Raw genomic sequence first — 13,861 nt, 5'->3', positions numbered from 1 at the left:
AGATTGGAGGTAGGGATAATAGTAAAGTAGAACCCATCCAACACCAGTCCCATCTTCACCTCAGGTCCTCGTCATCAGGTTGGGCCAGGCTTGTAGGGGTTGTCAGGCCCAATCATGAATACAATCTCAAATTTCTCTAGAACCCAAATCCTTCCCTTATGATTTTTTGAAAATCCTTTAAGAATAAGGAAACAGACAAAAGAGATTCTAATACTGACATGCCCAGGTATTTATTTGTTTTAGAACAGTTTCCAGGATGTGAATGGGCAGCAGAGATGGGGACTGAAGGACAATCACAGGGGGTCTCTAGGTCCCCCTTCACTTCAATGGGGAGAACAGCTAATTAGGTACGGATGAGAAACAATTCATGTCTGTTAAATTTCCAAGATTACAGAAGACAAGGGCAGGGTAGTCAGACACGGTTGGGCTCAGAAGTGGAGATATGAGATCATAATGTAACAGATTTAGAACTAGGAGGGATTTTAAAGATCATATAGTACAAATATTATTTTACAAAGGAGGAAAATAAAGCCCTGAGAGTCTAATGACTTTCTCGAGGTCACACAGTGTCAGATAGAATTTGAACACATATCCCTCTGACTCCAAAGTACTCTTTACCCTGTTCCTTTAATGGGGTAGGGAGAAAATTAAGCAAGAAGATAAGGGTAGAGAGTGGAATGGAGGCAGAGGGCATGGGTTTGGGCGAGTGTGGGAGCATGTGTAGTAGTTGGGATTATATGTATGGGGGGGGGGGTGATCCCAAAATGGAATTATGTTTTTTCAAAAGGAGAACAAGTTAGAAGAGTAACTGGTCTGAGTCAGTCAGAGGAGTTGGGTGACTGGAAGAGAAGCTGAAATGGGAGCACACTAGAGCTGGATTGGGAGGCCAAGTCAGGAGCTGGGTTATTCTGGTTATTCTTGTCTCCTAGAAAAGCTGTCACCTGCAATTGGAGGAATACAAAGTGAATGAGGGGTTCTGGGCTCAAGGTTATAGAGATTCTTCCCTGGATTCTTTTATCCCAAGATATCACCTTAGCTCTTCTTTATCCTTTATCACAAGTATAGATTCCTAATGCTCTAATGACCCCAGAGAGCAACTAGATTATTTCAGAGAAAGGACAGTGAAGGCAGGGATATGCTAGAGTCAGGTGCTATAGGCTCCAGAGAATTGACTATTAAATTTTCTGTAAGCATTTGTACCTAAGAAATTCAAAAACCTACAGATCAGGGATTGATTTAGTATTTGGATTTAAATTAGAATTAAGATTTAGATTAGAATTTGTTGTGATGGAGAAAATATTAATAATGCAGACTAAAAATAAAAGTGTATCTTTCCTTTAAGAGAGCTGGTTGTTAAACATTTATCAGCATACCCCTGAATTTGGGTAATGATTCCAAGGTAAAATGTAGGGGTTCTTAACTTTTTTGTGTCATGAATCCATTTGGTAGTCTGACAATGTTTAAGGATGTCATTTTGGAATAATGTTTTTAAATGCATAAAATGAAATATACAGGACTCCAAAGGAAACCAAATATATTGAAATATAGCTACCAAAATATTTTTCTTATTGAAGTTTACAAACCTTTTGGGGGGTCTTTGGACCCCAAGATCCAAAGAATACCTGGTCTAAAGTTTCCTGCAGTAAGGATCATATAGACCAGGGATTCTTAACTTGGGATACAAAGACTGTGGATAGAATTCAAGGTGTCTGTAAACTTAGGTAGGAAAAAATACATCTTTATTTAAATAACTTCTAACTGGAATTTAAGCATTTTTTTCAGTTATGAACATATGCAACTGACTTTATTCTGAGAAGGGGTTCATAGACTTTTGCCAGGCAGCCAAAATGATCCCTGATGCACAATAAAGGTTAAGAATCCTTGGGCTAGTCTTACACAGTCTCTGGACTTTAGGTAAGCTCTGGGACCCCATGGTATTTCTATTTCATGTAGAGAATGCTACAGAACCTTAGCCTGAAAGGGACAGGGTCTCACATTGCATCTTGGGCCATCTCCAGTCATCCTGATGAATATCAGGCCACTGGATCCAGATGGCTCAGGAGAAGAAAGTGAGGTTGGTGACCTTGCACAGACCTCCCTCACTCAAATCAAAGTCAATTGCAAGTCATGTCATCATCTTGATGTCATGATCCTCTTTGAGAATTAAAGACAAATACAATGAGTGAAATCTAAGCTGAACCAAATCTAGCCAAGGGTCAGAAAGAGGACTTGAACTACCTGTCCCATTCATGGCCTTCTTCAACTCCTCTTAATTCTAGGACCTTTACTCTCTGTTAATTATTTCCATTTATCATTTATAGCTTGTTTTGTATATATTGTTTGTTTGTTGTTTTCCCCATTAGACTGTAAACTCCTTCAGGGCAGGAATTATCTTTTGACTCTTTTTGTAACTTCAGAGCTTAACACCAAACCTGGTGTAGGTGCTTAAAAATGCTTATTGGTTGATCGGTTCTCTATTAGATATGTATTCCAGAGCAGCTTCTCTTGGGTTATTCTGGATGCAAATAGCCCAGGAACAAGGCTTGTATTTACAAATGGAGCAAGGGCTGAAAGGATATGGCTGGGAGTAATTTGGGGGAGGAGAGGAGGGAGGGAGGGAAAAGTGCTCTTGGAGTTCATGCCAGGTTCTAGTCTGGGGAAGCATACCCCAATTTTCTATCATGTGTCACTCTTCTGCTCATCCTACTACTCCCTCCCTTTCCTTTCCATCAAAGCAACTTACAGGGGTCCACGGGAGCCACCACGGGAAGTGTTGTTTGATCTCATGCCCTTGATAATAAGAATGGTGCCTACGATGATGCCCACAAGGCCTATGGCCAGGCCTAGGGCGCAGACCACAGTCTCTGTTGTCTCTGGCAGTGGGGTCCGTACTTCTGGTTCTGAGGGGAACAAAAAATAAGGTGACCCAGTTCAAAGAAATAGTGAACATATCAGGGAGTGTGACTTGGTCATGATGAGACTCAGTCCTCAGCACATAGTGGCTGTTGGATAAATATTTGTTGAGCAATTTGGGGTTGCAGGGTAGAAAGTCTATATTCAGGAAGGTGAGAATCTGTATGATCAGGACACTTGGATATGGGAAAGGGGACTATGGGGGCCTTCAGTGGGACCTCGGGAGCAACTTGTAGGAATGTTGAATTAATCACTTACCCCAGTGTTTGACAACAGGTTGTTCCAGTCCCCAGTGCTCAACCTTACAGTCATAGTAATCGGTGGCAGAGGGGATGAAGGTGAGATAGTGGAATTTTCTGAAGGCATGGTCAGAGCGAGGGAGGAAGACAGTTTCAAACACACCATCAGTGATGGGAACCCCATTATGAAGCCAGGTCACAGTAAGTACCGGAGGAGAGAACTTGTCAATGAAGCAGACAAGGATGTTGGGCTGGCCCAGCTCCACTGGACCTTTGGGAAACACTGTCACTTCAGGGCCCACTAGGAGAACACATAACAAAAATGAATGTTTCATACTCAGATCTTCTCTCCTGAGCCTGCTAGAATTTAAGAGCCCTTCTAATCCAACACTATGTCCCCTATGTCCTAGGCCTCCTCTCGCCAACTTAGAGTCAACATCTAGGGACTGGAGAGTGTTAGGTCCCCATTCCTAGCTTCCCAAGGATTAACACTGGGGATAATGGCTTATGTAATGCTGTGAAACACAGGAATACTACATGAAGGTATACAAGTCCTGAACAAATGTACCATGTGCGTAAACTGGGCTCTTATTGCCAATATTCAACATTTTTTCAGGATATGGAGTTATGTCAAGTTACACAAATATACAAATTGTCCATAACACTTAAACCAGAGAGAAAATCTTATATTGAGTCTAAGGGAACAGAAGCCCAAGTTATGAGGTCATGGACCCCCAACCCTTTCCCTCTTGCCCTGAGGGTGTAGGTGAAGCAGGTACCATTGGTGTCAGGGGTGTTATTGGATCGTTTCATCATGATTTCCAGGTTGGCTTTGTCCACAGCAAGATTGGCCAAGGCACCCTGAGCCTCAAAGCTGGCAAATTTGCTGAAGTCAGGAAGCCTCCAGACTGTCTCTTTCTTGTTCAAATCCACATGGAAAATCTCATCCCCATCAAAGTCGAACATAAACTCTCCAGAGGGTTCGTGGGTCTGGTAGAACTCTGCTTGGATGATCACATGGTTCTCTGTATGGCACCAAACATAAGGGTTAATGAAGGAAGTTGAAGAGCAGTAGGAGAGAGACTCAAGTGTAGGGAAAAAGTAAAGATAGGCATACAAGGAAGAAAACAGGAGTGATGAAGGGGAAAGGAGGGAAGAAAAGAGAAAGGACATGAGAGATAGAAGTTACATTATGAAAAAGCAAGAAGTGGGAGAGCAAACAAAAACCATGGAAAGAAGGGCAGAGAGAAAGACTTCTTTAGACTTCTGTAGTGGATCCAAGTTACAAACCAGAATCCTTCCTGCAATAGGAAGCCCAGCAGCTAAAAATGGCAGAGATAATCCCCAAATCCTTCTTCCTAGCATGCAGTCCCCTTAATCTTCCCAGTGAGAGAACCCCAGCTAAGCTCAGCAGGCCCTCTGCTCATCAGACTCTCAATGCTCCCTTCTCAGGGGAGGTCCAACTTTAGCAGTTTCAGGTAAAGGCTGCACTGTACCTGGGCCTAGATAAACCATAGAGTTGCCCAGTGGAGGATGTCATTATGTCTACTGACAGGACAGATTCCAAGAATTACATCAATGAAATGGGGCATTTATCTGACAGTTTGTGGTATGAACTACACCTTTACTTGGTACTTTTCCCAAAGTAAAGAAGAACAGGACATTTGTGGTTGCTGACCTGGGAACTGCTTCGGTGATATTATGAGAACTTGCCTAGAGAATCCTTCAACTATGTGTGTGTCCCTGAGGGATGGAAAAATGATATGCAGAGTTGACTGAACTTCCTCTTTCGTTTGAGTGGCAGTTCCTTATGTCTCATATACATGTAGAAAAGTACAATGAAAATGTGGGGCTAGGGATAAAGAAATTGTTTCCCTCAGGAGTAATTGGACATAAATTTCAGGACAGATTAATGAGACCTCAGCATCGGGGTCTTTCACATAAGATCTGGGGCCCTCAGATCCTGACTGAATTGACTTCAGAGTTCCCGTCATTCAGTCAATCTGTCAGTATCAATAACATTTACACACTCCCTGTGTGTAGATTTCTGGTGCTTAGTATTGGAGTGTAGGAAATTATCCAGAAAGACTAGGATGAGGAAGTTCTTCAGAACAAGATATTATCAAGTTAGTTAGAGACAGTATGGTTTAATAGTTAGTGTGCTGGACTTGGAGTCAGGCTGATCAGAGTTCAAATCCTGCCACCAATCTCTGTGAATCTCAGTTTTCTCATCTATAAAATAGGAATGATTATGCTTATAGGTAGGTACTACAGGTATAAAAGACCCTCATAGATGTCTTTTGAGGCTCAAATGTAGTTGTTGTTCAGTCATTTTGTCTCTTTGTGACCCCATTTGAGGCTTTCTTGGCAACAATATTGCCATGTCCTTCCCTACCTCATTTACAGAGGAAGAAACTGAGGCTAATCGTGTTAAGTGACTTGCCCAGGGCCACGCAGCTAGTAAGTGTCTAAGGCTGGATTTATACTTAGGAAGATGAGTCTGGTATATTCTCCACTGTGCCACCTACGTGCCCCATTGTAGAGTTCTTCAAAAAGTTTAATACACTATATAACTATTATTAGTAGCTGATAATACCTAATTAAAGGTGGCTGAAACTACTGTAACAATTTAACAACAACAATACATCAATGCCATGAAATCAGGCCTAAATAACTAAGGGAAGAATGTCTTTAACATCAACATGGGAAATTCTTATACTACAAACAGTATTCCATTAAATAAATATTTATTAAGTGCCTGTAATGTGGACACTTACACCTTGGGGAGGTACAACAGATCTGAGTGGTGTCAATAATTTAAAAAAAAAAACTTTCTGGAGGGAATAAATGAGTTAGGATTTGAAGAGGGTTATGCACCTGGGCAAGAGTGGGGAGAAGAGCAGTTCCATATGAACACAATGATACGTGCTACTGCCTAACATGGTGAAATAGAAAAGAATAAATTGCATATATGCACTCCTATCACTGACTTCTTTAAATACCACTCTGGAAACTATCCCTTGGCTTTAGTTTCTGTTTTGCTGTCATTCTGTCTCTCCCTTGTTCCTAAGCAGTTACCAAAGTGCTGAGTGATCATTAAGGTCATAGATCAAGAACTAAAGGGAGACTCAGAAGTGAGTTAGTCCAGTTTCCTCATTTTACAGTTAAGGATACTGAGGCCTTTCCTAGAGAAGTGGTTTGACTTGTCCAAGGTCACACATATTCTAAGAAGCAGAGTTGGGATTCGACTGCAAATTGTCTGATTCCAAATCGAATCACCATTCCTTTGTACCACTTCAGTAGCATACTGGGGTCAGGAATACTTAGCCACAAAGGGAGGGTCTTTCTTGGACTTGAATGATAGGTTCTAAGTCCCAATATACTTTGTTATGGGTTCTGGGGAAGTCTTGAGGGCCCAAGTAGAATTTGGAAGCCCTGAAACTCCCAGAAGTGATAAGAATTCTCATAGTAGCCTTGAAATATCCTCAATTCCCAAAGGTGACCCTGATAAGTGGTCCTCCTTAATTGTTCTTCTCTCCTTGCTTTTCCTTCATTAAGGATCATGGAGACTTAAAATCATATTAGGGATTAGATATTTCAGTCTCTAGTTGGTTATTACAAACAGATTTTACCTTCATGGAAATGTTAAGAAGGGAACACCCAAAAAGGGGGATTTAGTGTAGCTATGGGTACCACCAGGGATATTCCTGACTGTATCCAAAGCTTCTTTCTCAGATTACCAGATAACTCCAATCCCTTACCTCTGCTGAAGTTTTAGTACTCACCTTTAATGGCCCTGGCTCCCCAGGGACTCAGCAGCACTGACAGAATGAAGGCTCCTAGGATCAAGGATTTGTTGGAAGTCATCTTCTTCTTGGGGTACACACTGCAATCTCAGCACCACGTCCTCTAATAGTGGAGCAGTGACAGAGACAAGGGGAAGAAGGACCTCTGGTTTGGGGTACACAGTTTGTAGTTGAGTGGGGGAAACCCAGCCTAAAAGCAATCCGCCAATCAGAGAAAGCCTTTGTGCTGACACCTCTGTTGCCAGGTGAAGGAATCATGAGACAGGACCAAGAGAGGAGTTGAAAAAGTTCTTAAGAGATCATACCAGTACAGGGTGAAGAGACTTCTATGGGATGAAATGACTTTTCCTCCTTGGCAGGGAAAAAATATTTGAATTATTTTTTATAGCCCGTTCTTTTCTAAGGAAGGAAAAAGGCTTAGGAGGAAGTAGTGATGGTGTGAGGACAATCAGCAATTTATAGCAGTTCTTGGTGGGTGGTGATGCTGGGGGTCCCAAAACAGACATCTATTTGTAGCTGAGAGTTTAACACCTAACCTGACACCTAGGATGGGGGTGGTATTATCTCCAGGGCCTGTTCCAACAAGTAAGACAGACAAAAATTTCCTATAATGACAGACTTCTGACATTTTCACTACCCAGCTTCAATGGTTTAGGGCCATTTGCTGCAGTAATTTGAATGACTAATGCTCTGTAATTAATTAATGCTCTGTGTAAGTTCTAGAATTTTTAAAATAAGGAGAATTGATCAATTTCTCTTAACTACTTCATTTCCTATATTTGTCAGTAAAGGCATCTCTAAATCAGTAATGATGTGGTGACTCAACGCTGGCACAAATGAAGGGAAAAGGAGAAAATCCACCAAGTACTGACATTTCAAAGTGAAATTTATCAAAGAATGTTTTGTAGAGCCTCAGTAGCATTGGAAGTGAGAGGGGAAGGGAGGGAAAAATAAGGTGCTTCATTTTTCCAAACTGGTTTTCAGATTGAGATGGGATGACTGCTTCCAAGATGGCTTTCTAGTTTTCCCTTTTGTACAGGAAAAGTCCCATTTCTGACATGAGTTTTGGAAAATTCTGTTTTTTTTTTGAAATTTCTGGGATGATAATTATGAAAAATAAGGTATTATCTGTTACCTTCTAGACCTATGCACTGGGATCTTTGATACTCTAATTAGTTTGGAGATGGATGAGAAGCATAGCATTGGAATGACCTCCATTCCCTATCTACTCCAAATTGGCTAACAAGGGAAATGTGGAAGATTCAGTCTACAATCCCAAGTTCTATGGGACCATTTGGACTTAGTTGAACAGTTACTTATGATGTTATGATTGGGAAGACAGAGAGAAAGCTTCTCAACTGGATTGAGAAGTAAAAAAAATGACATTAAAATTTAATAGGCACATAGGATATTTGCTAATTAATGTGAGTATGGGTCTTTCGGGAAATTTTGCTTCTAAATTACCCAGCTACTGCCAAGAAGATGGGCTTGGATTATTCTCTCAAAGAGTACCAAAGGCCCTTTGATGAGGGCTTTTTCTCTTCAGATTCTACATTTGATGTCACTGGTCCTCTTTGAAAACAGACAAACAGATAAATCCTAACTCAGATTCCCTAGGAGACAGCAGATAAACTTTCAGTATACAAAGATCCTAACATGGAGAAGAAAGCTTTAACTATTAATATAGCTACTTATAAGTGCGTTTAAGCTCATATATATTTTCTGTAATGCAACATCAATTATTTTTTTACACTCCCCAGAGAAAAGATTGCAGTCACTAAATTCTAAGAAGCAACTTATCCTCATACGCATCATAAGAAGGTTCATAGAAGCCAACAAATCAGACACTATGAAATAAATTCTGATAGTCATAGTTGAATAGACTTCACAATACCTCACTTAAAGGGAGGAAGAGCAGTGAGGAGTATCTCAGACACTAACTGTTACATGCAGAATATAAATGTCCTTAAAACTGATAGCTGATCTGAGGCTTGAAATGAGGCTCTAAGCCTCTGTAGGGGGTTTGATGAAATCCAGGTAAATCTTTGGGACTGCAGTATAGTCTAAAAATGCTGAGATGCCAAGAGCTGGTAGGAAGTAAAAGGATGGTTTTGGAATAGCCCTGATGCCCAGAAATGTTCTGTTCCTACATTCACACTTCTAATCTGCTCATCTCCTATATCTGCTCATCTGTGGGCCCTTTCCCCTTCTAGTAGGGACCTAAGAGCTTCCATCCACATTGGAGATTAAAGAGATCCAAGCCCCAGGACACCCAGAAACCTAAAATTGTTACAGAAACATCCAGGAGAGCTAAGTCCCAGTAGTCTCTGGGAGACTCTGGGACAAATGATATGGAACCCAGTCCAGGAGGCAACTCAAAGTAGAAGGTTGGGCAGTTGAAGGTAGAGCTCTTGGACTAAATATCTAGTAGAATATCATGAATATCTATCTGTCCTTATTCCTGAACCATTCAACATTTTTATTAATGACTTATGTGAAGGTATTCCGGGAATGATGGCTAGCCTAACGGGGGATTGGCCAGGGAATCCAAGCCTTATGAGCATATGTAGAGTGCTTGGTTGAAGCAATACCCATGTGTACTTTGTAACACCTACAAGCATTGTTTAACTGGTTCCCATCCACTAATCACATGGCATAGAAGGACTTATGGATTATCATTGCAGTTAGAACTGGAGTGCATTCAAAAGACAATAGTCAGTCAGACCCTGAACCTTGATTTGCCTCTTCTTGTTTGACATATTTAAATAAGGAGGCAAAGATTAGATCCTTAGTGCCCCACTAGAGTTGCCAGAATGTGGCCCTTTTGTTGTTTTATTCATGAATGTGTCTATGCTTGCTGATTTTAGGTGAAGGAGATTGGAGAAGGTTATGACCTTTTGAGTTTTGAAAGGTCAAGAGAATGAGACACCAAAAAGTCAGGGAGTGGTATCCATGATAGGTTGTGTGGCCAGTCACTCCAACATCAAGCTTCCAAGGAATAACCTTCAGGACCCAACACATCATCATGGTGGATTCATCATATGGTGCCTTGCTTGATATTGAACTTGGCAAGATCAACTCAATGATAACCCTTGTGTTAACTTTGAGTCTACTCTCCTCAGAGACCAAGGTGATATTAGGAGTAATGTGTCTATAGATATTAAGAATAATGCTTATATTTTGTTCTTTTAATATCTTTGAAATAAATATTTTTCTGTAAAATATATATATATATCCATGTTAATTGGTTAAAATGTAATTCTCCAGTTCATTATTGGTTGTTAACAGTGGGGAGACTACATAAGAATAGAAGTTCAAGTTATTAGTATTAGGGAAAGTCTGCCTTCACCCTGTTAGGACCCTGAAGGGAGATGTAGCTAGCCTTATTCACTGAGAAAGTAAATTCAGAATAATCACCATATTAACATTTTGGTTGACAGACCTAGGATGTAAAATTATACTGATAAGCTAGAACATTGGACCAAATCTAATAAGCTGAAATTTAATAAAAATTAATCTGAAGTCCTTCTTTGGAGTTCAAAGAATCATTTGAACATATGCAGGACTATAGTTAAACATAAGTTTGTATGAAAATTCAGGGCTTAGCAGAGTAACTGGTATATCGTAGGAGCTAAATAAATGCTAATTGACTTACTGAAAAAAAGGAATGAATGAAAAAACATTTTTAGCACTGTATTAAGTGTTTAAAAATTCAAATTAAAAAACATTAAGGCAATCCTTGACCTAAAGAAGTTTACATGTTGTTGACCAGGGAGGGATAATTTGGTTTAGAAAGATATAGGGATAATCAGAATTTTAATGGCTTACAACTTTGATAAGAGTCAACAATGGGTCATGGTAGATAAACTAATATGATCGCCCATTCCCCACTGAAAAGATGTTGGTTAAATTAGAATAGTCACTTTTACATGGTTACAGTTTGAAAATGAAATGAGAGGCTGTTATCACTGGAGATGAGTGGGTGTAGGTGGGGCAGTGGGCTTGGAATCAGGAAGACATCTTCCTGAGTTCAAATCTGACCTCAGACACTTACTGGTTGTGTGACCCTGGGCAAATCATTTAATCCTGTTTACCTCAGTTTCCTCATCTGTCAAATTAGCTGGAGAAAGAAATGGCAAAGCTCTCCAATATCTTTGCCAAAAAACAAAAATAAAAACAAAAACCAAATAGGGTTGAACAAAATGACCAAATATGTAATATTGCGTTACATAGATTCCTGTTTCTGTCACAGGATGTACTACGACAACTTTTGAGGTGCCTTCCAACCTCAAGATTCTAGGATTGCTTGTGCCCCTTTTCAACCAGGAAAGTCTAAGGATTAAAGTTGAGCTTTCAAGAAGAAACCTCTACCTAGCAACTGATGACGCAGTTCAGTCCTGACTCTGATTTGCTTTCCATGTCTGAGGATGCTCAATCTTGAGACAGACAAAACAACTTTTTAAAGTTCTCGTTTCGGGAACTGTGGGGGTGAAGTGGGGTTGAGTTAGACCCTGACAAGCATTTTTCTCACTTCCTTGTATTCTCCCTGCCTTAGGTTGGTGCGTGTTTCCACCCTACCCCAGCCCCCCTCCCCAGGGAGAGGGCCCAGATGGTGACCAAGGGCTGCAGGGAGAGATACAGAGCAGCCCAGGCTGAGGGAACAAACCCAGTGATTAAAAAAAAAAAAAAAATCTTCTTATGTCCAAGGTTCAGATCAAGGGACAGGTTAGGAGACGGTATGACTGTGATATATAGAATGAACTTGAATTTCAGGTGCATACTATCCCCTCTGCCTGCACCCTTTCCTCCCTCTTATCCCTTTCCCCAGGGTAGAGTTTCTTCTTACTAGATCCCCAATCACTCCAAAAGCTTCTGAAGGTTCCGGAGTTCAGAAATTTCTGCTCTAACCCCATTCTAAAGGTTGTTGTCCTAAAGACGGTTCCTTAACAGAGATTTCACAATCTGATAACCCTTGAACAGCTTTGTTTTCACTTGCATATTCTAAGTCTGTACAACCTCTATGGATAAAGTTTTTTAACTCACTTTCTCTAGTAATGAGCCTTAGAAAAGGGATCTCTCAAAGACAACCATTCAGGACCTGTAGAGAACTGTTTTGACAATGGGCTATCTACCAGTGATGTACCAAAGTCAACTCCTACCATTTTTGAGAGTCCTTTATTAAATTTTCAGTATGAGCCTTAGAACCTTAGAAATCAACAAAAATGTTTCAAATGAGGGCTTGATTTGCTGGTTTTTTATTGTCTAGTCTTAAAATGATGGAGAAAGTAATAATAATGCAAATTAAACTTGAAAGTGTATCATGAGTATATATATTTTTTCCTAGTGAGGTAGTTGTTAAACATTTACTACCACATCGTTGGTAAATGTTTAACAATTGCCTCACTTGGAAAAAATTACTAGCACATCATTAGGATCAGCTGGTGACACAGTACATAGAGTGGCAGCCCTGAAGTCAGGAGTATTCATCTTCTTGAATTCAAATCTAGCCTCAGACACTTCCTAGCTGTGTGACCTTGGGCAAGTCACTTAAGCCTTTTCGCCTCAGTTTCCTCATCTATCAAATGTGTTGGAGAAGGAAATGGCAAAGTGCTCCAGTATCTTTGAAAAGAAAACCCCAAATGGGGTCACAAAGAGTCAGACATGACTGAAACAACTGAACCGTAACAACACACACAGCGCTACATCCCAGTCTCAATGGAGCAATGGTAGATTAGCACAATGTCCTTGAACCCTGGCCTCAAATATTGGTGTAATAAGAGTTTATGTGCTTCCCTCTTGTGCCTAATGAAAGCCTTATATTTCTACTTCCAGACTCATTTATCAGCTCCTCTTTTTCCTCATCCTTTGCTTTTATCTCTACCCAGTCTTCCTTATAACTACTACCTTCATCCAAAAGCTCTCACAGAACCTGAATAGCAGGTTATCACAAGACCTTGAGTCTCCTAATTTCTTTTTTGCTTCCACTCAGATGGGCATTAATGCCTCTGACCTCTCTAGGTGCTCTATGTACCTTTCCAATACACACACACACACACACACACACACACACACACACACACACACACACACACACCTACCTAAAAGAAGAAGTATTTCTCATGTGTTTCATGTGATGATAAAGAACAGTAGGAAATTAAGATAGCATTTTAATCAGTGACCTTTAAGGATGACCATTAAGGCTCTGCCTAGATCAGGGGTAGAGAACCCGTGGCCTCAAGGCCACATGTGACCCTCTAGGTCCTCAAGTGTGGCCCTTTGACTGAATCCAAACTTCACTGAACAAAGTTTAGATTCAGCCAAAGGACTACACTTGAGGACTTACAGAGTCACTTATGGCCTTGAGGTCACAGGTTTGTTCTGTGAAGTTTAGATTCATTCAGAGTGCCACACTTGAGTACCCAGAGGGCCACTTGTGATCAGGTTCCCCACCCCTGACCTCAATCTATGATCCTATGATCCTTATAAGTAGCAGATTGGAGTTGGGAGGCCTCACCTACTTCCACCTATACTTATTACTGAAATATACTGGTAAGTGGAAAAGATTTCAGTGGAAACAGAGCCACTATAAACATTCCATTCACATTCAAAGTTATAGTGATCATATGTGAATTTCCCTCCATCTTATTTTTACTCAATATCTTCTTTCTCAGCCTCTCTTTTTACCTTATCCCTGTTTCCTTCTCTTCACATCCTCTCACACCCTCTTCACCTACCCCTCCAAGTGAATGTAAATGAGATGTTTAAGGTGACTTTCTTTGTGATGGCAAAGAACTGGAAACTGCAGGGATCTCCAACAATTGGTGAATGATTGAATATGTGCTATATGTTTATGATAGAATACTACTGAGCCATAAGAAATGATGAACTCATCGAGCTTAAAAA

At 40.5% G+C, this 13,861-nt stretch overlaps 1 protein-coding gene across 1 annotated transcript; it reads right to left on the bottom strand.

Moving 5' to 3' along the window:
• Nucleotides 1–205: 205 nt before the first annotated feature.
• On the bottom strand, nt 206–7,310 carry LOC140525879 (mamu class II histocompatibility antigen, DR alpha chain-like). The gene is made up of 5 exons (XM_072641650.1): nt 6,938–7,310; nt 3,932–4,177; nt 3,172–3,453; nt 2,744–2,900; nt 206–941 (listed from the first exon to the last, which is right to left on the bottom strand). Exons 1-5 carry the CDS (start codon nt 7,017–7,019, stop codon nt 938–940), a joined length of 771 nt encoding a protein of 256 aa, XP_072497751.1. The 5' UTR covers nt 7,020–7,310; the 3' UTR covers nt 206–937.
• Nucleotides 7,311–13,861: the final 6,551 nt, after the last annotated feature.

The sequence above is a fragment of the Notamacropus eugenii genome, chromosome 2 (genome assembly GCF_028372415.1).
Source record: "Notamacropus eugenii isolate mMacEug1 chromosome 2, mMacEug1.pri_v2, whole genome shotgun sequence".
Lineage (NCBI taxonomy): Eukaryota > Metazoa > Chordata > Mammalia > Diprotodontia > Macropodidae > Notamacropus > Notamacropus eugenii.
Note: the sequence above shows the minus strand (reverse complement) of the source record. Positions and strands in the feature narration are given on the sequence as shown.

Excerpts from the sequence above, each read along its gene's own strand:
- LOC140525879 (XM_072641650.1), bottom strand. The coding sequence starts at position 7,019 with ATGACTTCCAACAAATCCTTGATCCTAGGAGCCTTCATTCTGTCAGTG. Across the intron at positions 4,178-6,937 it reads GGGAGCCAGGGCCATTAAAG|AGAACCATGTGATCATCCAA; the intron begins GTGAGTACTAAA and ends GGTGCCATACAG. Across the intron at positions 3,454-3,931 it reads TAACACCCCTGACACCAATG|TGGGCCCTGAAGTGACAGTG; the intron begins GTACCTGCTTCA and ends GTGTTCTCCTAG.